Raw genomic sequence first — 24512 nt, 5'->3', positions numbered from 1 at the left:
CGTGCAGAGAGTTTAGAATTATGACCCACAGATGGCTTTGACGTCTTTTAAAGCGTGTGTTAGATAAACCGACCATTTTCTCTGTATTCAATCATCCAATTATTAAATTTGTTGAGGTATTTGGAGTTTTTCCGCAGGGCAAAACCGTATCCGGTCATGGCGTACCAAGAGCCGACCGTCAAAAGGCGACAGTCGTGGTCCTGGCCGACGCGATATTCCAATACCGTCGCGTCGTAAATAAAAGCATCCAAAGACCTGAAAGTATGACAAGTTCGTCCAATGGTTTAACACTTTCATTTTCCCTCTGTAAGTTAAGTATTAAACGTCATTACTATAAAAGGTTATTTCAACCTTGAAACGTCTAATATACGTTATATTAACTTAAAATACTAGAACTATTTGACTATAGCCTTTCCAAAATTAATCACGGTTATTAAATGTAAAATTCGCAGTACCCGATTAGTCCAAAGTTATAACTTTGGATAAACCTGAACCCATGATATATAAAAAGTGAATTTCATTTTAGACTAAAATATATTAAAATTTGTGCCTTTTTTTGCAAAAGAACAAATTTTTAATTTAAAAATTTAAATTTAATTTAAAATAATAACGGAAACACGACCGAGTGTGGACAATTTAAACAGACCAGGTTGTTAACAAACAGAAATGGTGAAAAAAGGGATACCCTGGGCAAGGTTGGCAATTTGTTTTATTTTGTTTTAAATCAAATAAATCGATTTTTTTTATTTAAATCGGATTTATATTGATTTTTTTATGTTAATTAAAATTTCAAAGATTTATATAATTTAATATCATAATTTTACCTAAGACAAATGTTTTATTTTTTAAAGACTAATAAGTATAATGAATTTATTAAATTTAAGCTAATAATCATATAGAAGTTTTTATTTTTATAGTGTGCTCAATTGGCGAGGTTATATATATAAAATACTATATAAAAATGATTTAAATCAATAATTTTTTTGAAAACAAATCATTGATTTAAATCGTGATTAAAATCAAGTCGATTTAAATCAGCCAACCCTGACCCTGGGCCTTCTGAGTGTCCCTTTCCAGTAATTAAACTTTTTAAAATTTCAGGCGCCTTCAATTAATCACGAGGATGCTTAATTAATTTCAATTAATCCAACTGCGTTGAGTTTGCAAAATCCGGTCCTTACTCGTTAAGGGGTTTTACCCCGAGTTCTAACTTCTCGGGTTAACGGAAAGAGTAGTGACATGAAGTGCTTGGCATCATAACCAATTAAGTTAAAGGCATTAAAAGTCGCTAGCTGACTAGGGCCTAAGGTGGTGACCGTTGATTTTTATTATTACTCAACTTTAAGTTGAACTACATGCACCAGAAAAAATGAACCAAAGTTATTGAGCTTTCAGTATTCGCGGCAGAAATCTAGAGCTACAATTCCTAGTTTTTTTAGGGTTTTTTGTGATTAGGGCGTGTGGGACAATTTTAGTCCACTCGTCCAACTGAATAATCAGGGGTGAGATATGTGTCAAGGTGCCACGCCAACGGGGTGATACTTGTGGATATGGATGGGAAACCCGATGCGGAAGTATGACAACCACCCATTGGGGCTGTGGCGTAACTAGGGGGGCACAGGGGGCACATGCCTCCCAGAAACGTATGGTCGTACGTACAAAATCCTGGCTACGCCACTGCTTTAGGGGAATGGTGGTCGTCCGTACAAGATCATCCACATTATCCCAGACGCATGCCTTTACTGGACTACGCCACTAGCCCAGGCACAAATCATAGTGGTCTTAGCACTAGACTCGTAAACGTCGCGAATAGCGTTCGGATGACAGGTTAATTTAATTTGGATGCCGACATTTACACTATATAAGGACTTAGTTTCCACATCAAAAGGTTCTTCCGGTTACCGATGTACCCACCAAAAACAAACTTCCGGTACTTGGCAGCTAGGAGCAACAAACGCAGCTAGCCTTTAAACACGCTAACGCAGTGTTGTGTACAAATTTCATTGGACGAACCTTTACTCTGAACATTTCACGGAATGGGGTAAGACAATTTCCGAATTTCCTCCTTCCGACGGCTGCAGGCGCTAAAGCGTCTAACCAATGAAAAATAAACACAAGAAAATGCACGACTTTTGTTGCCCCTAGTATTATAGGTGGCAGCTTTCAAAGAAATTTATTTAGATCGTAAATATAATAAATTTGTTATTAAGGTATTTTAATAATACATTTATTATATTTAGTATTTACGGATAAATTTATTAATCAACTCTCACTTCACCCAAGTCAAAGAGTTTGTTTGGATTACGTAGCATCTGTTCCGTGTTTACATTAGATTCCAACCCTACGTGTGGACTGAATATTTAGTTTAGTCTGAACATAGCGTAAATATATAATACGACTGAATGGTCCCCGCTGCGTTATACGCCCCATAAACCCTCATCATACAATCCTATCAGCCTAACAACGATAAAGCCCAAGGTTCTTACAAGCGGCACTATAAGGATGGGGGAAGATAGCTATGAGTCCCCTAGTCTGGTGACGGTGCTGGCGAGCAGTAAAGAAACAAGACGCCGCAACAGAGGCAGAGGTTTAAGTAACTGCGCAGGCGCGAGTACATAAGACAAATATCATTTTCCACGTTTCCACCTTCAGATTTAAGTAGCCCAATTTGGCTATATGTAGGCCATATAGCGGATTTTATTTCCAATTCTTTAAGTATTTCACTTATAAAACAACGTCAGCTTTTAGTCGTAGTTTTTGGAAGCGTAATTGAACCTTATAATTTTTATTTGTTTTTTTTGGGCGGTATTTAACAAAACTTACTGCCGGCCAGCTGAATAGCCGTCTTAAGGTTTCATTCTGCAATTCAATTTCCTACAAACAGAATGGCATTTTCCAAAAGTGTTGGTTTTAAAACTAAAATGAAATTATGTGAATGCGATTTGCTAGAGACAAATGAAAAAATTCCATACTGTAATATAAAATCAAAAGAAAAAAGGAATTAGTCAGTAAGATTTGTTTAAACCTGTTAAAAAAGAGTAAAAAAATAAAGTTTTAGGTATAAAATAGCAGCTGCAGAAATACTGAATAGAAAACTCAAAAAAGATGTGAAACGCTTGAAGAAAGAAAACACGAAACTTTCAAAGCTTAACTGTGAATATCAGAGTATTTTGTCTAAGTGTTTCACCCTTATTCAAATTAAAACATTAAAGGGTAAAAAGAAATTGGAATGGGGGGATGATGGCGCCCTGGGCAAAAAACAAAATGGCGCCCCCAGAACCTTAGGGAGAAATTTTTTATTTTTCAATATCCAATTTAAATGAAAATCTTTGATGCCCTGGGCCACTGCCCCGCTCGCCCTACTCAAGGGACGGTTCTGCTTCGGTGTACATTTACATGATCAAGTCAAAATATTAAAAGATATGACTAGATTTATGCAATCTATGACTGCGGTTGGCAAAAAATCTATTCAGCAATTTCAAAAAGGCGTGATTATAACATCTGAAGCAATGTTAGGGTTATATTTTTACTTGAAGGATAACTTCAATATAAAATATATTCTAACTCATATAGTCAACCAAGATTGCTTGGAGAATGTTTTCTCCCAATGCTATCTATAGAATTAGAATGATTATACTTGGGAAATATCCAACAACGACACTGACATTCGAAGACCCAAGTCATTTAGATTTAGACATGGGTTTAGACAAATTAGTGTTACCAAATGCTGAAATTGACAATATCTCAACGAGGTTTAGTTTCGGATGACCCACAAATTCCCCCTTGAATTTTTTTTCAAAAGTAGCTCATAATAGGCCACCTCTAGTAATACTTAGAAAAATAACCGGTACTCAGCCTCTCATTCAAAAGCAACTACCCTTGCAAGTACCTTTAAGTTTGCCATCTACAAGCTCTATTCCTGATAAAGAAAACGAGAAACTCTTAACGTCTTACGAAGAGGGTGGAATGGAGTATCTCGCAGGATGGGTTGCCAAGACGTTTTATGAAAAATACCCAAACTTAAATTTAAAATCGAATTGTAGTGATCATGATTATAGTTTGCCTTCATGGGTGGAACACCTCAGTTACAATGGCATTATAGTTCCTTCTCAATCCTTCTTAAAGGATATGAAACTTATTGAATTCGACTTTTCAAAATTCCATCAATAGAAATCCTCCAAAGATATTGGCGCACAAAACAGAAGGCAAGCTAAAAAATTACAAAGTATGTTAATAATGTATATAGTGTATACGTAAGAAGATGAAATATATTTCTATAGTCGTTTCATAAATAGCATAAATATTTATATAGTGCTCACATAAATAGAATAAATATTTATATAGTGGGTACAGAAATAGATGAAATATTTATAAAATGACTATATTAATAGAAATTTACAAAGTATATTTATTTAGTTATTTTATAAATAGAAATTTACAAAGTAGCTATATTTATATAGTTATTTTATAAATAGCAATTTGCCAAATTTTTTCAATTTACATAACTATATAAATATATATATTATAAATTTATATTTATATAATAACTATATTTTATAAATTTCTATTTGTATAAGAAATATAAAATAACTATACAAATATATTTTAAAAATTTATATTTATATAAAAATAACTATATAAATAAATATTTGTTTATAAAATTTTGAAAGTTATTATATAAATTGAAATTTATAAAATATATTTATGTACTGATAATATTTAATTACAAGTTGAAAATAATAATAATAAAAATTTGCAATAACGCGAGAAAGTACTCGAGACCTTTTACATTTGATTTTAGGCTACCAACTGATTTATCGAACACGTGATAATGAAAGACTGACAACGATCAAGACCAACGTAGCTACCCCGTAAATCGCTCGCTGGAAAATCGGACCAGTGATGTCATTGGCCCGAAAGAGAGCTACGTTTTTCTCTCCGCTTCGACTTTCTCTCCGAAACGCTGTTCCAGAGATGCGCCCCCGTTGGATAAAGCCACGATAGAAGAGAGCGAGAGGAGAGAACCGGCACGCGACTGCGAGAGAGATAAGGGCGATCAATCGCGCGCCCTTCGCAGCGCCATCTTTTGTCAAGGGAGCGAACCCTATCTGTAGAGCCGAAAATTTGCCGAGTTTCCCGCCAAAACCAAGTATTTAGAGGGTGGCGGGTTGGGACAAAAGCGGAAACTCAATATGAAATTCAATTTAAATCATTTTGGAATTTGCCTCTTTCAGTCTCGGGGATAAGTATAGCATTCTCGCGTCGATAATATAGAGGGCGCCGCTACCTCTGTTGCTTTACGCCTAGGCTTAAAGCGACCTCTAGCGACAATCATTTAGGCCCAACTTTTCTCTCTCTTGGTCCGGTAATTATTGGGGTGATTTCAGAGGGGGATATATTTGGAAACTAGATGGCGCAATTTATCGTCTGATTATACGGCAACCTGACTCTGGTAGTTAATTCGCGTATCGCAATGGCTTTCCCCAGAACTGAAAACCGCAGTCTAGAATTTTTGAATATTCAACGAAACTTTAAAAACCACCAGCATAACGATTTTAAATGCAAATAGCCCAAGTTTAATGTATCGGCGTAAAAGGTCGGAAGTTACTTAAATGAACAAAATAAACATTTTATTTTAATTGTAAATATTAATATTGCAGATCTTATCAGAGCCGTACAAGCCAGCTAGCGAATACATTAATCTGTTTTCTAAAACAAATGCTTCGGGGGAAATACAAACACATCTATCTGATTCCATTAATAATATAATCTGGGCCATGAACTTGTAAATATTGAAAACCTGATTTCTAGGTTGTGTTTTCGTCATTGCTAGTGTTTTAAAACAAAAGGCTAATTATTAAGCCGCAGCTCTTAATATTTTAATTTAATCATCCAACCAGAAGCTCGGGCGATTTCTTATTTTAACCGGCGATAATATTTTTCGTGTACTTTACTTATTACAATAGCTCTTTACATAAAATAACCTAGGTCACTTGAATGTGGTAGTTATACGTCACTAATTTCCGCTCCTGCCATCTATATTAGTAAAAATGAACCTGTTTATTTTTTATTGGCTCTCGGTGCCGTTTGCTGTTATATGAAATATCACAGACAAGGTCACCCCGAGATTCAAATGCATGAACCGGAGAAACTCTACAGAAAGTATAGCAGACGCCGTTTAGAGCGTTTGAAAATAACGTTTTCCCGAGAGCCTCTGTGGTCCTAGGCAGTGCCGTATTTCCGCCTAGGGGCCCATCCTTGGCCCATCCAGTGACCGTAATTACTGTATTCGAACTCATAAATCTAAAATATCAATCGTGATTTATATCGGAGAAATTCCTAGCTAGAAGATTTTCTTGTAAAATTACCAAAATGTCTGCCTGGCAGTTTACGGACGCAGCCTTAAATCGCAATGTTGCATAATTATCGCATATTTAGTCGACGATTGTTAAGAGCTTTTATTTAGTAATATAACCGTAGAGCACAGACTTCTACGCTGAATCAGGGAAATTCAGGCACAGCCTAGTTCCAGGGATAAGAGTAAATGCAGCGCGTGAAAAGGGGGCCCAGACTCCTTATCTGCCTATGGGCCCAGGATCTCTAAGTCCGGCTCTGGTCCTAGGATTTTATAGAAAGGGCTATTTCTGTTGATAAAATAAATTAATGTGTGTACCATTATATATATATTGTTTAATCGAAAAGATGTTTATTATAATTAACGATTAAAATTTTAGGCTAAGCCTCGGTCATGAGACGATGTAAGGTGTGAAATAATACAAGGTCATTATTTAGTCACCGTTCGTATAAGCTTTAGAAATCGCAACTTGGTTGATGGAGCTACCAACTTCAAACATTTTAATACATATGTTACGATAAGTATGACATTCTCGCGTACCTCCGACGTGTGCAGGGTTGGACATAAGAATTAGCAAGCTATTTTCCCGAATTGTAGGTAATATACATTTAAAAATATCTACCTGCCATTTAAATCAGTTGTTTCGTATTTAGTGACACAAGTTACTATTTTCCTCTCAACAGTTTAGCCCCCGCCAAACAAAATAGGCTGATTTCCCTTTTTCTATAGGTGGGAAATATTTGTACACCAAAAACCAAAACAAAATATTCGTCGAGATATGGAAGCTACTTGTTTACTGCAGTATTATAACTTTTTGAAGAAATCGTGCCGTATGGATACCGCCAACCATGTGTTTAAAGTTGGCCATGTTTGGTAAACCACGTTCACTTTGCTTCGCCTACTTAATAGTAGCCGCGCGGTTTACATTTACAGTGGTTCCCACGTGGAGTATTTTCCCGTTTTTTTGCAAGCACGCCATTTTGGAAGGTACGTTTTGACTGGTGAGCCTCCTGCCTTAATTTATTTTAGTGGGGGTAAACATGGGGGTTTAAAAACCAGAAGGACAGCCAACATTCAGCTTTACCCGTCAGAATTAAAATAGGAGTTTATTAACACTAACGTCGTAAGTTACATGATGTGATTTTTTTTATAAAATGGGATTGATGAATGATGAATTTATGATACGCCATATTCGCCATTATTTATTAATATTTAGGTAAAAACTAGGGGCTCAGTGACTAAAGTCGCTGGATGAATTAGGCCTAAGTTGGTGCCTTGGGTATTAGCCTAGCTGATTATTATTATTATTATTACCTTGTTTTTAATTAACTAATTGTCATACTTATTATTTTATTAAAACTATCGCAACGCCCCTTTTGGTTCGCCATTGAAACCTAGATAGATAACGGCTAAAGCAGACGCTATTAGTTTTTACTCATCGTTATTCGTAAATTTAATTACGATTTTTTTCCTTATTAATATAATTTTTTCATCGTTTTCTTATATTTTTTTAGACCATGAATTTTTTGAAAGAATAACATCGTTTGAGAACCATTGTTGAGTATTCTAATTAGACAACTTATACTTAACTTGGCGGATTTTATCCTAAATTATATATCACATATAAAATATATTGTTAAAAAATACTATAATTTTTGTTATTGTCAAAATTACAAACGAGGCAATCAAAGCGAGGAGTATTTTTATTTCCCGCCTTTTGGGTCGAAATGTAGCTTAACTATCTTATTTTGATCTCGACGCTAGCGACATCTGTTGAAAAAAGAGCTACTGGACGTCGGGCGACACTTGCTTTAACCTAGGAGCAGCAAACACAAGGAGAACGCAGCTAGCCTTTAAACACGCTAACGCAGTGTTGTGTAGGAATATCATTGGACGAGCCTTTACGCTGAACGTTTTACGGGCGGGGGAAGACAATTTCCGAATTTCCCCCTTCCGACGGCAGCAGACGCTAAAGCGTCAAGCCAATGAAAACTGTATACAAGAAAATCCACGACTTTTGACGGGTTGCGTTCTCCTTGTGTGGGGTGCTGTGTTTGTTGCTCCTAGCTTTAACAAAGCAGTCAAACTTAGCTGTAGGCCTTAGTCAGATAAGAACCACGATAAAATATGTCGATGGCAAACCTCTCTTTGACCGCTGCGATGCCCTCGTTGACAGTCGAACGGTTGAATCGTTTCATGTAAGCGTACATTTCGGGTTTGTTGTCTTTCAGAACCGCCTCCGTGTTGCCAAAAGGGATCGTGCCGAAACGAAACGCAGGATCCATCAGGTACGGATTTTGGAGCTGCAAATGAAAGTAATTGATATAATTAAAATTAATAACTATAATTACAGCAAATGGGTCTGTAAGCTAAGACTTTTCCCGGTAGATGAATGTTTTCGCGCTATGTTCTTGTTCTCGACCGAGCTGGATGTTCTCTAAGCAGACAACGCCTGTTTTCTATTCTGAAATAATATGTCGTCTGATTATAAGAGCACTAGCTTGGTCATAAACCTAGTGGGAAAAGTCGTACCTTAAGTCCCCTTTCGAGTAAACGTTACAATCTACATTCTAATCTAAAATACAATATTTGGATTTCTATGAGTGTCATAACTATCAAAGGAGTGAAAATAACCCATCTATTCGAAGGCGGTAAAATAACAAACATTCCTAGTAACCTTTAGAAGTGTTGCCATAATAGACGCAATTTTACTTTCCGGTACAATTTCTAAGTTCCAAGCATTGAGTTGGGATTATTTATCTAGAGATTCAATAAAATCTGCTGCCCGCGAAACTAGTTTTTGATAATAACGAATGTGTCGTCTCTAAAATGACGAGAAAACGTTATCATATGACCCGTGGCGCCATCCATTATTTTTGAAAAAAAAAATCTTATTGCCGGAAAACGCGTCTTATTTGAACGAACCATTGAGAGATAGACGGCGCCACGGGTAGAATGATAAAGTTTTCTCGTCATTTGGGAGTAGACGGCAGTATTCTTATTGTTTAAAAACTTGTTTCGCGAAATACTGAAATCCGACGTTTTCATTGGACCTCTAGATTAATATTCCCAACTCAATGGTTCCAAGTACAAAAGTTCTTATTGGGCATTTTACAGGATATTTTGGTATGTTTTAATATTTAGGAAATTTCGTTACAGGTGGTTCTTTCAAAACCATATATAAAAATTTTATAACTAATTTACTCTAGCTTAAGTAAATTAATTAGGCTTATTGCATATCCAATTCCCAGTACGTGATTAGGTGAAAGTTATAACATTTGGATAAACCTGACCTCGTGAAGAAGAAAAAAGTGCACTTTATTTTAGACTCAACTAAATTCAAATAAGGCCTTTTTTGCTAAAGAACAAGCTGTTTAACGCGAACAAAAGCTTTAAAATTGAACTAAACCTATCCATAATATCAGATTCACGACCGAGTGTGGACAATTTAAACAGTCAAGCTTGTTAACTAAACACAATGATGGCAGAGGCGCAACCCTGGGTCTTCCCAGTGGTCCCTTTCCAGTAATTAAACCTTTTCACATTTTAGGCGCCTTCAATTAATCACGAGGATGCTTAATTCGGTATCCAGAAAGAGGGGCTTCCGCGAGATAATCACATTCGTTCATTATCGTTAATAAGGACATTTATTAAACAGAACAATGGCCGCAGAGAGCTCCGATTTAGAACGGAACTTTAATCGTCTTCAACTGCGGCGGCTGAGAAAGAGAATGGGTAATTGAGGGTATTTCTGTGTCAACTGGAATCACCTTCGTAAAGTCCCCTTATTCTTAGACTTGACCATAGAGAAAAGGTAAGGAGTCGCCCTTAGAAAGTATTTCAACGCAACACCATGATGACAGCGTGAGAAAGGCATAGATATATGAAAAAACCCGGCAAAAACAGGTTTGGCCAAAACAGGTTTTGCCGGGACATGTGGGAAAAACTGGTAAGAACCGGAAAAAATTTAAAAAAACTCTTTTCATGCTTAATTAATCATTGATGTATCTATTAAGTGACTAATTTGGTCATTGCAAATAGGACAGATGAAAAAAGGCCAGAAGAAGAGTGAATAGAATAGAAGAATATACTGCTTTTATTATTTATTTTTGTTTGAATTTTGCCACTAGAGGTGGAAAAAACCATGGAAGTACGATTTTCCACACGGTTTTTAACAGGAAAACAATAGGTGGAAAAACCACGGAAAAATCTAGTTTTTTCCACCCTGGGCAAAATTGTGCCAACCCTGAATAGTATAGATCCGCAATTCTACGAGGGACTCATACGGAAATGACAGCTAGCAGACAACGCTTATTTTCTGGATGCCAAAAAAATGCCACCTGACTTCAACTATACGTTACTCTAGGGCTATCAACATTATAAGGTCTAATCTACCGCGTTCTTTTTTTCAAATACTAATTTTGGTCACCGACAGATACCCTATTACGTAGCGCACCCAGAACATATTTTCCAAATTCTAATTTTGGTCACCAATAGATGGCACTATTACGTAGCGCATCCCGAAAATATTTTTCAAATACTAATTTTGGTCACCGATAGATGGCACTATTACGTAGCGCACCCTAAAATATTTTCCAAATACTAATTTTGGTCACCGATAGATGGCACTATTACGTAGCTCGTCCCGAACATATTTTCCAAATACTAATTTTGGTCACCGATAGATGGCACTATTACGTAGCGCATTCATAAAATATGGGACTTCTGCTAGCTGTCTCTTCCGTGAGCAGCGTAAGGTATCTCTGCTATTTCATATATCTATGGAGAAAGGTAGGTTGACATATGGAAATAGTCCTTAAGGAGAAAAAACCTGGTCTTTTCCCGCCACTATTTACCAGGGTTGTCATGCATCAGGGTATTTAAATATAGGCTTAAAAAGCTAGGGAAGGGTCCGGAAAACTTAGGAATTTTTAAGTTAGGGAATTCAATTTTATCTTGACACTTTTTGAAGGTAATTTTTCTAGTTCTCTGACAAATTCTGTGAATATTATTTGGTTCCTTGAAAGTTTTTCTAATTTAGTTTCGTAAAACATAACCTTTATAGTGAAATATAATTAGTTTTAAATTTTTTAACATTAGATATCGCTAGCGTCGAAATCAAAACAAGATATAGCTAAACTACATTTTGACTGAAAACGCGGTATTTATGGGTACCCCTCGCGTTGATGTAATCATTTGTAAATTGGTCAATTACATAAATTACAGTAGTTTTGAACAATATTTTTACATGGGATATATAATTTTGGTCCAAGTCCACAAGTTAAATAGAGTATAAAATATATAATACTCTAAAATGGCTTTCTGACAACGTTATCATTTGGCTATTTGGAATTTTAACTTCTCTTGTCATTAATAGATGGCACCACGCTCTCTTTTTTTAAGAATCTGAAAGATTCACGGCCATCTCTAATAATAGGGTGATAAAATTCACTAATTTTTATCATCTTTTGCATTGCAGGGTGCTTACGCTTGATTTGAAATGGTAAATTTGTTTGCCTTTATGTTTTATGAGTCTGTCACCAACGTCACGATTTTAAGAAGTTGTTTTATGTCCTCGGACTATATTTGCTCTGACTTTTGCCGTACCCAAGCAATGTATTTTTAATATATTTATTAACATTCTTTATTATTTGAAGGCTTTAAAAAGGGCTGCGCGAGCACACCTACTTGGTCCATAGGGGGTTCCTTTTAACGTTACATTTCTAATAATAGGGGCCTTTTCATAATACAGGTGGAAGGGATAGAGCCGACAGTACGGTTGCTTTCAGTGAAAAATTGTCTAATTTTGGCCTTAAAAAGTCAGGGAAAATCTCTTCAAATGGTCAGGGAAATCCGGGAATAGTCAGAGAATCTGAATCTGAAATTATTGTGGCATTTCTATTTACGCAATTTTAATCGTCAAGCGCCAAAAAGACCCGGTTTTTACCGAATTTTTTGTCTAACCCCATTCTCCCTCTGGCGTTTAATTTGTTTTACAATACGACTTCTTACCTTTTATCCGTGATTTGACTCGCTGTATAATAAATAGCTGCAATCAGTACCGTTAATACAAAATAGCAGTGTTTAGTCTCAAAAAAGGAAATTTACATGTTATTTCGTTAAGATAATTTTAAATTTGAAGATCGTTATGTAATGTATGAATTCAATTTAATATCGCAGTTAAACGGCTTCTGAAAAAAATCAGGGTTCTCAAGTACAAACATTTGTTGTTGGCTAGTATTTACGTGTTTTCACGGTAAGGGTTCCAGTGTCAACACCCATAGTAATAAACACAAATTCAAAAATGAATTTATTCTCGACCAAACCGAGTCTAGGTGACGATACATTTTGCTTCTGCTAAGAGACACTCAGTCCGAAACGCTTCGCCAGTTAATTCACGTCTGCTTTTAAAGCAACTATCGGCTCTATCATTGCCACAAGGTTGGTAAAATACTGCGTATAATAAGGTTAGCTCTTTCGACGGGGTCTGTAGAGAAGCGCTTCAGCGGGTACGTTGGGGGGCTTGGCAACTACCGGCCCAACTTCAGTGACGTCGCTGGTTGACAGGAAACCAGAAACAAGCCGCGGGGAGGGTAGTAGAGCGCGAAGAGAGGAGAGACTAGAGAAATTAGTCGAATTCCTAATAAAAGAAACCAGAAAAAATGCGGTATAGAAAATAAATACGTGCGGTCGTTTTCCCTTCAATTTTACACTTGTTTTTGGCACTTCATATAAATTTCTGTAAGTATTATATTCTCTAAATTATTAAAACTTCCAGTATTAGCTGACATTAAACCCATAACTTTTATAAGCTTATAGCATAGGGCCGCTAGGCCTGATATTATTATAAATTAATAGTGAAATTGTAAAAGTGATAGTTTTAAGGTAAAGTCGGAAAGGAAATGAAGATTTAAATTTTTATCAATAACCTAACTAATGAACGTATGCCATTATTTTCAAAATATCCAAGAGAGATTGTTTTTTGTTATTTAAAAATGAGAACTAGAATTAAATATTTAAATTCAAAAAGTATTACTGAGTCCCAAGACAGGAAAAAAGATAAGAAAACTAAAAAATTAAGTAGTTTAGTTTAAAAAATAAGCTGCCTTTTTGTTCAGTTAACAGATTTAAACGGAACAATATAATCCTTTTTTAATGAATTTCAAAATGTGCCTTTTCAATATTAAAATGTTCCTATTTTTTATTTTAATAAAAGTTTTATTAAAAAATATAGTTCTTTGTTCTGACCACGTCCGACCACAATAATTGAAAAACCCAAAAATAATTCCAACGTATTTATATTCTTTCACATTCTCCCAAGATTATGCAATTTCACCACATTTTTGCACAGATATGTTTTACCCATGACAGACAAACTACACGGTACTTATAAGACACCCTACTCTCCGTGTCTACGGGAAAACCGTCAACCAGCTACGTCACTCGCGCGGTAGAAAGAGAGCTAGCGAGTTTTCTCAAAAGGAAAGCCGGGCAAAAACGCGAATGCGCTCCCCTTGTCATTGCCACCTGTATTATGAAAAGGCCCTGTTATTAGAGATGGCCATGAATCTATCCGGATCTTGGAAAAAAATTAACCACTCAATATTTTTTGATGCGGTTTACGCCATAAATTTTATTTTTTAATGGGCTATAGGGCTATCTAACTGGTTAAAGCTTGACCGTTCCCCTTTAAAGTTAGTATTAACTTGCACATTTATGGCGGATGAACAAGTTTCACATTTTGAGAACCGGGTTTAACACGAGCTAGGGGTGATTGGCGCTAGTTACGTTTAAAAAGACTGTTATCATGTTTTAGCAGACGATTTTTTATTTAGTTCGTTCTCCCTTTAAAAACAAATTAAATTGCAATTAAAGCAACTGTCGGCTCTATCATTGCCACCTGTTTTATGATAAGGCCCTTGTTATTAGGGATGGCCATGAATCTATCATATATTTAGTGGAGAGCTTGCTGCTATCTATTAATGGCCAAGAAAGCTTAAATTTAAAATTGCTAAATGATAACATCGTCAGAGAGCCATTGTAGAGTATTATATTTAGACACCCTTTACTCTATTTAGTGAACTTTAACATAAATTATATATCCCATGTAAAAATAATGTTTAAAACCACTGAAATTTATGTTATTGACCAATTTACAAACGATTCAATCAACACGAGGGGCACTTTTATGTCTCGCCTTTTGAGTAAAAATGTATCTTAAGCATCTTGTTTCATTTCGACGCTAGCGACATCTGTTGGAAAAAGAGCTACTTCACGTCGAACCGACACTTTTAAAATATTTATAATTGGGATGGAGGTATAGAATTATTATGGGACGTAACATATTAACACTTCTAACATTTAGTAACATTTGGTAAACGGCTCTACAAACAAACCTCTAATACAATTATTAATAATTATTATTAATCGAACCTCTACTACAATTATTTCAATTCTCAGTTTAATCGACCATTTAATTAACTAATATTATTGCATTTATATATTTAGTAATATTATTATAAGAGCTATTGTATAACATAACAAACGAACTTTCAGATGAAGTCCCCCATTTTCACCCCCATTTTTGGTGCAATGGAAATGAGCGCTGCGCCATCTAGCGTATTTCTTTCCCTCCTATTCCCTTATGGGCCATTTTTTTATCCGCTAGGCGGCGTTGGGAAATAGTACTTTTCAAGTTATTTCTAAGCGTTACTAAGCAAAGCTTTTAATTAGTTCCTTGACCTAATTTAAATAAAACTGTACTGCTAGAATTTATTATGGACCATTATCAAAACAGAAAAGGAGTTTTTATATTTTAACTTTTATTTGGTTTATTCGAAAATATGTTTGCTGCATTTTTTTAAATCCAGTTAGGCGCTTAAAGTATAAAAACACAGACATACAGAAGAGTAGTAGTCTCTTTCTATAAAGTTAAAAAAACTTGACAAAACGCTTCCGAAAAGGGCTTCTAGCTGAAAGCGCGTAACCAAAAAGCTACTCGTCTGGTTTTCTTCTGACATCTATTGGTGGTCGTGCGTACTAAAATCAAGAATATATTTATTTATCATATATGTCTCAGAATGTGGAAACGATCTGCGATCATCATGGTGGAATTCACCCCCCCCTTTACGAAAGTGGGGGAAGGCATTAAAGGGGGAAGGAAAACCGTTACTGGCGTACACTTCAATCTTTTAGGAAGGCGTCAGTTCAGTTTTAGGGAACCAAAGAAATACCGGGCTTATTTGACATTTTTAGGGGAAAGCAGCTTACTGGTAAGGCATGAACTTAAATTCGTCGGAACAAAGTCGTTCTCCTGAAGTAGAAACGCTAAAATAGAGAATAACCAGTTCGTATTCAAGATCTCATTTCGGGTGGGATTTAAACTGTGCATCTCCCTTTTTGACCTAAAAGCTACTTGTGTTTTGAACCCCCCCGACACTTAAAGGGAATATAACCTGCATAGCAATTTTTACGGTAGACCTCTTCAATTTTTCAAATTACCTCGTACAGTGGCGCCAAACGTTTCTAAAGCCAAGGGCAAGAGCGGCCAGAGCTGCAAACGTTGGTGTTCCACACCAAATACCCGAGGTTTTACACACCCCTCGGTCCATTTCGTAGGTTTGAATCCCCAAATTACCCTTAAATACGCCCTTGCAGAATAGTAATTGTGCTCGAAAACCGCTGTAAAGCATTGTAATTTGAGAAACTATGATAAAGTTAAGAATTTTCACTTCAAAAGTGACTCATTTTTGGTAATAAGTTATTACCAAAGAATTAATCAGCAACAAGGGTAGTCGATTTGAGAAGACATTGTCGCTTCGGAAAAGTGTGTTTCAAGGTTATTATAGTGTCTGTGATGGAGCCGAAACAAGCTTTAAGTAAACCTCTACTATGCTCAATATTAGGAAATCGGAACCAATCAAGCCATCGTAGTACTACAACGGGGATAAGCATTGCTTGACAGGGATCGAACAAAATTTCCGGAATTAAATTCCCTGACATTTCCAGGTTTTCCCTGACAAAATTGCCAAATTTTCCCTGACCCTTTTTGTAGAATAAACGAATGGTTTGAGGTATCAATCAGTAAAATATTTGCTTTCAAAAATGTTTTTGCCTCATTTTTTTGGGGTCATTTTAAAATTCCCTTACTCTTTGGGACCATTTTCAAATTCCGTGACTTTTCTCTGACCTTCTGGAAACCTTTTAAAATTCCGTGACTTTTCCCTGACCTTTTGGTAACTGTTTCAAATTCCGTGACTTTTCCCTGACCTTTTGGTAACTGTTTCAAATTCCGTGACTTTTCCCTGACCTTTTGGAAACAATTTCAAATTCCGTGACTTTTCCCTGACCTTTTGGAAACCTTTTAAAATTCCCTGACTTTTCCCTGACCTTTTGGAAACATTTTCAAATTTCGTGACTTTTCCCTGACCGTTTGGAAACATTTTCAAATTCCCTGACCTTTTGGAATAATTTTCAAATTCCCTGACTTTTCCCGGATTTTTTGGAAACCTTTTAAAATTCCCTGACTTTTCCCTGACCCTTTGGAATCATTTTAAAATTCCGTGACTTTTCCCTGACCTTCTGGAAATCTTTTAAAATTCCCTGACTTTTCCCTGACCTTTTGGAAACATTTCAAATTCCCTGACTGTTCCCCGACCTTTAGGAAACATTCTCAAATTCCCTGACTTTTCGCTGACCTTTTGGAAACATTATCAAATTCCCTGACCTTTTGGAAACCTTTCAAAAATCCCTGACCTTTTGGAAACATTCTCAAATTCCCTGACTTTTCCCTGACCTTTAGGAAACATTCTCAAATTTCCTGACTTTTCCCTGACCTTTAGGAAACATTCCCAAGTTCCCTGACTTTTCGCTGACCTTTGGGAAACATTTTCAAATTCGCTGAATTTTCGCAGGCCTTTGGGAAACATTCTCAAATTCCCTGACTTTTCGCTGACCTTTTGGAAACATTTTAAAATTCCCTGGCTGTTCCAGGTTTTTCATATTTTGCAGGTCGTGTACGAACCCTGTTTAAGGAATTGTACTGACCAGTTTGTCCTCAATGCCGGTCAGTTCGTAGAACTCTTCTCGGGTGATCATGAAAGTGGCCAAATTAGCGGTGTAGATGGCCAGGAAGATGACGGAGAAGAAGCCCCAGACGTTGGACATGAAGCGGGCGGTGAACCCCCTCGGACAATCGACGTTGACCGCGGCGCCAAAAAGCAGCGTCCACACCAACCAATTGGCGCGACATAGTGAGAATCGGTGGTCTGAATTAAACAAACGAAATAATTACTATATTAAAATGTCGCCATTTAAAATATTTCAGAATACAGGAAGATGAAATAGTTGCGGCTGACCTTTGGGTGCTCTGGATCTCATGTCCAGCCCGGCTGGACTGAGCCACTCAAATAGGAAAATAATGAAGGCTGCAGCGTGAATACTGACTAAAAGAATCATCAACCATGACAATGTGTCAAAGGGTTCTGCAAACCAGTAAAAACAAAAATAAATTAAGTTTTAAGTGAAAAATTGAATATTGTGAAATTTGGGTATGATTTGGTCGGTCTTAGAAGGAATTAACTTATAAACAACTAGAAATTCAGTTTTGGTTTAAAGTTTGAATTTTACGAATTTTGGGAATAGTTTTCGTATAATATCAATTAGAAACTTGGAAACAAGCACCAAAAAGTAGCGTTTCAGTTTTCGTTCTAAGTTTTAAAATTTTATAATTTGGGCTTGATTTCGAATTACCTTCTAAATAAGCACAAAAATAATTTCAGTTTTGGGTCAAAGTTTCAAGAAATGAAATTTGGACATGATTAGTCTGATGTGTTTGTAGGATTTAACTTGTAAACAAGTACAGAAAACAAGTGTAAATTAAGTTTTGGTTTAAAGTTTGAATTAGGGATGCACCGATATATCGGCCTACTTTTCTAATATCGGTATCGGCCAATATCGGCTTAAGCGAAGCCGATATTGGCCGATACCGGTATTAGAAAAATATTTTCAGAAAAACATTAATTCTTGATTAAGTCTAACTAATGATAATATTTGACTTGAGAAGTTAGATCATACCTTTTTTAGACAGGGGTTACGAGTGTAAACAAATAAAAAACAATGATATTCGATTTATGATAGAAATTATGAATCACGTAAACTGAAAAGAAACATATTCGTATATGCTCTTGCAAACTTTTTTTCATGAAAAATTAGAATAAAATGGTATGACAGTGTACTCAACCGTCTTTTGAAATTATTTTATCATATACACTAATGTTATGATAGATAACTTTGTTAATATTAGCCGATATATCGTTCGATATTACCTCTGATATATCGGCTGTATCTATATCGGTGCATCCCTAGTTTGAATAAATGAAATTTGAGCATGATTTATTCTGATTGGTGATTGCAGAAAACCCATTTAATTTTATCACTATTCCCATCCAAAATGATTACCCAGAATCCTTAATATCGCCGTAAAAGTGGTAGGCCTCGAGAAAACGTTTTCTAAACCCCTAAATTTCGAAAAAGGAGAAATCGCTTCGTCATTCGTAAGACGCGTTTCTCACGAAATTAGCCGAAAAGCCATTTTGGGCGCGAGGGAGTCGAGTGGGTGCCATTTAAATGCGACGATATAGACGGCGCTAAACGCCGCTCCGGAAGTGCCTAATGGCTCCCACAGCGGAACTAGAACGCGACCATGCGAGTTTTTTCAGCTTGAGATGCAAATTTGGGAAACGCGTCAAGAGTCCAATCTTGTCAAGAGGGAAAAACGGCACCATAGTTTTGACCTCTTTTAGAAAAAGGGGATGTCATCCGAAACGCCAAACCGACTTACCATAAATATATGAAAGTGCATTTTCTCAGAGATATGTTCTCCATTGAATGTTTTCTATAGCGGATTATTATATAGGCCAAGTCTTATTGCTCCATAGGGACTCCCATTAAGTACTCTTAGATGGCCTAATGACGCGTGCTTTTCTCAAAGGTTGTATTATTATACCAAAAGTGGATGATATCTTTCGAACGAATGTTACTTGTATGTTGCTCAAGTACATGTACGTATCCGTATCACACAATGGCTAGATTCAATTGTATTTAATGAATTATTTACATATAATGGAATAAGTAAGGGATGGTCACTTAGGTTTTGGGGATAGCAAACGCAGATCCGTGTAAAGCGCGCGCATTGTCATATTTTCTGAGCTATTTTCTACAGACTTTGTTTATAATATGGACGCCACCATTTAAAGCACATTGTAAACGGTAATGCTAAATTAATGGGCATTTGCTAGTAGGTTGTGTATTTACTTTTCCACTAGTTACGTCTTAGACCAACAAATAAGGGACAGTACAAAACTAAGGTGGCTTAGAGCAACAACTGACGCCAAAGCTGTGGTGGCGCCATAAGGCAACTTGTCTACTCAAAGAACTACGTCCTAGAGTTGTTAATTTTCTGGAACATTTTCCGACTTGTGGAAAAAATTGAAGCACTACTTTTTAAGGGTTTTTAATTTTGGATTCGACAAAATGAGGCGATTATGCCCCTAAATTTAAATTTGGGAATAATATTAGGCTAATCATAGAATGAAAACCATTTTTTTTCTTTTTTTTCCCGAAAAATACCGAAAATTTTCCGGAAAAAAGGGCTACTTAATTTTCCGACTTACATAGAACTACCTAACTCCATTTTACATAGGTCATATTCAATATAGTTAACTTGGGTGAAATATTCATTTAAAAGGAACCACCTATGGACTGCATTGTAAAGGATGATAAAATTAGCGAATAAGTAGATTAGTCCATTATGAAAAGGCATAATAAAGCGAAATATTCAGTGTGTTGTTCTTCTTTGTTGGTCTAATGTTACAGCAAATTGTTTTTTGATTTGTAAATTGCCAGTCATAAAGACGATTCTAGAGCATAAATTTCAAATGAAATACATAATAAGTCTGTCACGGGTATCGAAACATTTTAAAGATAGTTCTTTCATGTAAGAAATTTTCTGGATATATTCGTTCTTGGAACTCGTTTACAAGTCAAACCATAACATTTTCCCAGAAGTATGGCGCATTTAAACTTTTCACTGAGAGCTAGTCACCGAGTCATAACATACAGAAAATCGACGACTGTTAGTTCTATCATAAGTTTATAATATTGTTAAATAAGTTTGTCGTTTGGAAAATAATTTACTTAGAGCTAATCACCAAAAGAGGTCAGAAAAAAAAACGCTCTCTATCGAGGTGTTGTAATCGGCTACTGAGAAGCGAGGATAGTGTACGCAAAATGGCGACGAAGCACGCTAAAGAGTTTGTGTCGCAGAAAGCTCTTTAATAATAATTTTGTTTCTCAAGTTTTGTTACAATATTAAAGATTTAGGGTGGTGCTTAGACCTCAAAGGACCTCTATCGGCTTATTCTTTAGAAATATTTAGTAAAGTAAATCGGAACTCACCCAAGAAGGCTTTGGGCGAGATGATTCCGGTCCTCTTGGCCACCACAATGGCGATGCCCGTCTCCAAAAAGGGCACCGTGAAATCGACGGCCTTCTGACGACCAGAGTTAATTTTGATGGATGTTACCACCAAATCGGCTTTGTGGTTTAGCAGCTCTGCTATTAGGCCATTCCACGTTCCATTAGCCTAAAAATAATAAAAGCATTTTATTTCTCTTACATGTGTGGATAACGGTTAGGTAAGTTTGAAAGTGAACCCTAAAAGAAAGTTAAATAACTTAGGTATATTGACAAAACGCGAACTAAAGTTGGCACACAAAAAGAAAGTGAAGTAATATCGGGACACTAAAAGAAAGTGAAATAACATAGAGTTACTAACTGAAAGTGAATTAACATGTGGATACTAACAGAACGTGAACTAAATTTGGGACACTAACAGAACGTGAACTAAATTCGGGACACTAAGATAAAGTGAACTTAATTCGGGACACTAAGATAAAATGAACATAATTCGGGACACTAAGATAAAGTGAACTTAATTCGGGACACTAAGATAAAGTGAACTTAATTCGGGACACTAAGATAAAGTGAACTTAATTCGGGACACTAAGATAAAATGAACTAAATTCGGGACACTAAGATAAAGTGAACTTAATTCGGGACACTAAGATAAAGTGAACTTAATTCGGGACACTAAGATAAAGTGAACTAAATTCGGGACACTAAGATAAAGTGAACTTAATTCGGGACACTAAGATAAAGTGAACTAAATTCGGAACACTAAGATAAAGTGAACTTAATTCGGGACACTAAGATAAAGTGAACTAAATTCGGGACACTAAGATAAAGTGAACTTAATTCGGGACACTAAGATAAAGTGAACTTAATTCGGGACACTAAGATATAGTGAACTAAATTCGGGACACTAAGATAAAGTGAACTTAATTCGGGACACTAAGATAAAGTGAACTAAATTCGGGATACTAACAGAAAAACAACTAAATTTGGGACACTAAAAGAAAGTGAAGTAATTTCGGGACACTAAAAGATAGTTTACTAAATTCTAGACACAAAAAGAAAATTCGGGACACTAAAAGAAAGAACTGAATTCGGGACACTAATAGAAAGAACTGAATTCGAAACACTAAAAGAAAGCGGTTTAAATTCGGGACACTAAAAGAAAGAACTGAATTCGGAACACTAAAAGAAAGAACTGAATTCGGAACACTAAAAGAAAAAACTGAATTCGGGACACTAATAAAAAGAGAACTAGCATCGACAGACTAGCAGAAAGGTTAAATAGCATCGGGGCACTAATTAAAGTGAACTAGCGTCGGGATCAGCCTTGGAAATAAGGTTTTTTTTTAAACTGGTCCTTATGACTACTGACTCCTTAGAATATAAATTATTAAAGTGGTCATTATGACCAGTGACCCCTAGCTTATGAATTATTTAACTGGTATCATATAAAATGTTCTAATGTCATTTTATAAGCCTATAAAAACCTATACTACATGGTAACATTAATTTTACACGTATTCAAAATAGTGTATTGTTTATTTTATGAGTATCACAAGAATAGTACAATATAGTACTATCTCATCTAAGACTACTGCCATAGCCTAGAAGACCCTCGTAATTTACCGTATTATCTCTCTTACTCTAGGCCCCGTAACTCCAGAGTCCCCGGTCCGTTACCGCGTAGATTACCGTACTCGGGGGAAAGCGAGACAGAGGATTGAGGGTTTGGGACAGTTCGACTCGTTCGGGGGATGCGGAGTCGCAGTATATAGAAATCCGGTGAATAGGGAAATCAAAATTGATCGAAACCTTGAAAAAATAATATGTTCATCTCCTATTATTTGATATTATTTCGAATTATTAAACTGGTCACCTTCTATTTTTTTCTAATTATTTCGAATTAATAAACTGGACACGGTGACCAGTGACCCCCCAAATTTTGAATAAATAAACTAGTCTGAGCAATTAATAAACTGGTCTTTGACCACCTGACCACCGTTATTTCCAAGGCTGGTCGGGATACTATCAGAAAGTGAACTAAACTCAGGATGCTAACAGAAACTGAACTGAATTCGGAATACTAACTGGAAGTGAACTAAGGTCAGGATACTAACAGAAAGTGAACTAAAGTCGGGATACTAACATAAAGTGAACTAAAGTCGGGATGCTAGCAGAAAGTGAACTAATTGTCGAAACTTACGCTTTGGACTCCCCAGGTGCCATCCTCGACACGATGCAGGTCGTAGGTGAATCCAATGTCATTGGCAAATTTCTGGAGCAAATCGATACAAAAACCCGTGCAACAACGAAAATATACCGGATTCTTGTAGGCTTCTGTCAGGTTTAACCTAAAATGTCCACATCCAAGTTAGTTTTAAACTTAATACTATGAAGAAATATTTACATAAGTGCAAAAATTCCGTACCTCAAATTTTGACAACATTTAATTTAATTTTATTCTATTTCAATTAAATATTTTATAAATTATCTTAACATGATGGCTCTAATGGCGCAAGTTAATAAAATACCGGCTTCGTTTTTGAGAATTGCAATCAGAACAGAAAGATACACCATTTTAGAAGCCTATTTTAAATATCTCAGACCTTAGATGGATATTTAAAACTATGGATTAGGTACGACACAGTTTCCCAATAGATCTCGTTAAGTTCTTCATTGAATTCGGTTAACTTTCATAATGGCTAGTGTACATAACAAGAGTATGCAACTCAGATACAAGTATTAGTGAACAGATGGAAATGGTAACTATATCTATGACTATAACAAACATTTCACCATTTTGAGTCGTTGATTAGTCAACTTCGCTCGCTTACATTGCGCTTGAATATTTTCAGAAAGTACATTTATGAAATTAGGGCTCGGCGTTCGGATAATAAATTTTCCGTTCATTTCTTTTATATCCGTATCCGAACATTATCCGAATAAAAACGTATTTGTTGCATATTAGATCGTAAAATAGTCGCGAATAATATCGATAAATAACAATAATAATAATAATAATAATAATAATAATCAGCTAGGCTAATACCCAAGGCGCCACCTTAGGCCTAAGTCACCAAGCGACTTTTGAAGCCTTTAATTCAGGTGGCCGGGTTACAATGCGTAAATAAACAGTTAATCGAAATTTTATGATTTATTGAAATTTTGCGGTTAAATCGTTCGTTTCTTCAAGCTCTAGATGAGTTCGAGCAATTCCTACACCAAGGTAACAAAGTTTTTTATTACCCGACAAGCTGGGCTTCTGGAATGATACGACATCGGACGGAACGGCTGGCTTGACAGAGTCCGGTCACGTTGTCCGGCAGCATAGTGTTCATGTAAGGCGGTTCTTCCATGAAGGTCACTTTCAAATTAAATTTCTCAGGCACGCCGCGAGGTGGCACTGGCGAGTCTCCGGGCCAAACGATGTCTTTGATGTCAATACCCGACGGATTCCACGAGCCGATCTGTCAGTCAAAAATATTAACGCGTTTCTTAAGGGTGTACTGCAATGAATACCAATGTGACATTGGGTTCCTCATAGTTTTGAATAGGCCAACACGCATTTGACAAGCGAGAAGATCATTTCACAAGAGTAGCGCCATAAGAGGTAGATTTTTAAATACCCGAATTATTACCAGATGGCACCAGTTGTTTGAAATGTAAAAATTTTAATTTTCTC

General features: G+C 36.1%; 1 protein-coding gene across 1 annotated transcript in view; it reads right to left on the bottom strand.

Moving 5' to 3' along the window:
• Positions 1-24512, bottom strand: part of LOC149966212 (glutamate receptor ionotropic, NMDA 2B-like) — a 236744-nt gene that overhangs the window by 3923 nt on the left and 208309 nt on the right. Inside the window, exons 8-14 of the mRNA XM_090171102.1 lie at positions 24077-24297; positions 23034-23181; positions 20813-20999; positions 17713-17838; positions 17402-17622; positions 8498-8658; positions 74-255 (exon numbers count right to left, since the gene is read on the bottom strand). Coding sequence (XP_090027228.1) covers positions 74-255; positions 8498-8658; positions 17402-17622; positions 17713-17838; positions 20813-20999; positions 23034-23181; positions 24077-24297 — 1246 coding nt within the window. The remainder of the gene's footprint in view (positions 1-73; positions 256-8497; positions 8659-17401; positions 17623-17712; positions 17839-20812; positions 21000-23033; positions 23182-24076; positions 24298-24512) is intronic.

This window comes from Leiobunum rupestre, chromosome 1 (assembly GCF_980474605.1).
Source record: "Leiobunum rupestre chromosome 1, qqLeiRupe1.1.hap1, whole genome shotgun sequence".
NCBI lineage: Eukaryota > Metazoa > Arthropoda > Arachnida > Opiliones > Sclerosomatidae > Leiobunum > Leiobunum rupestre.
This window is presented reverse-complemented; position numbering and strand designations above follow the sequence as displayed.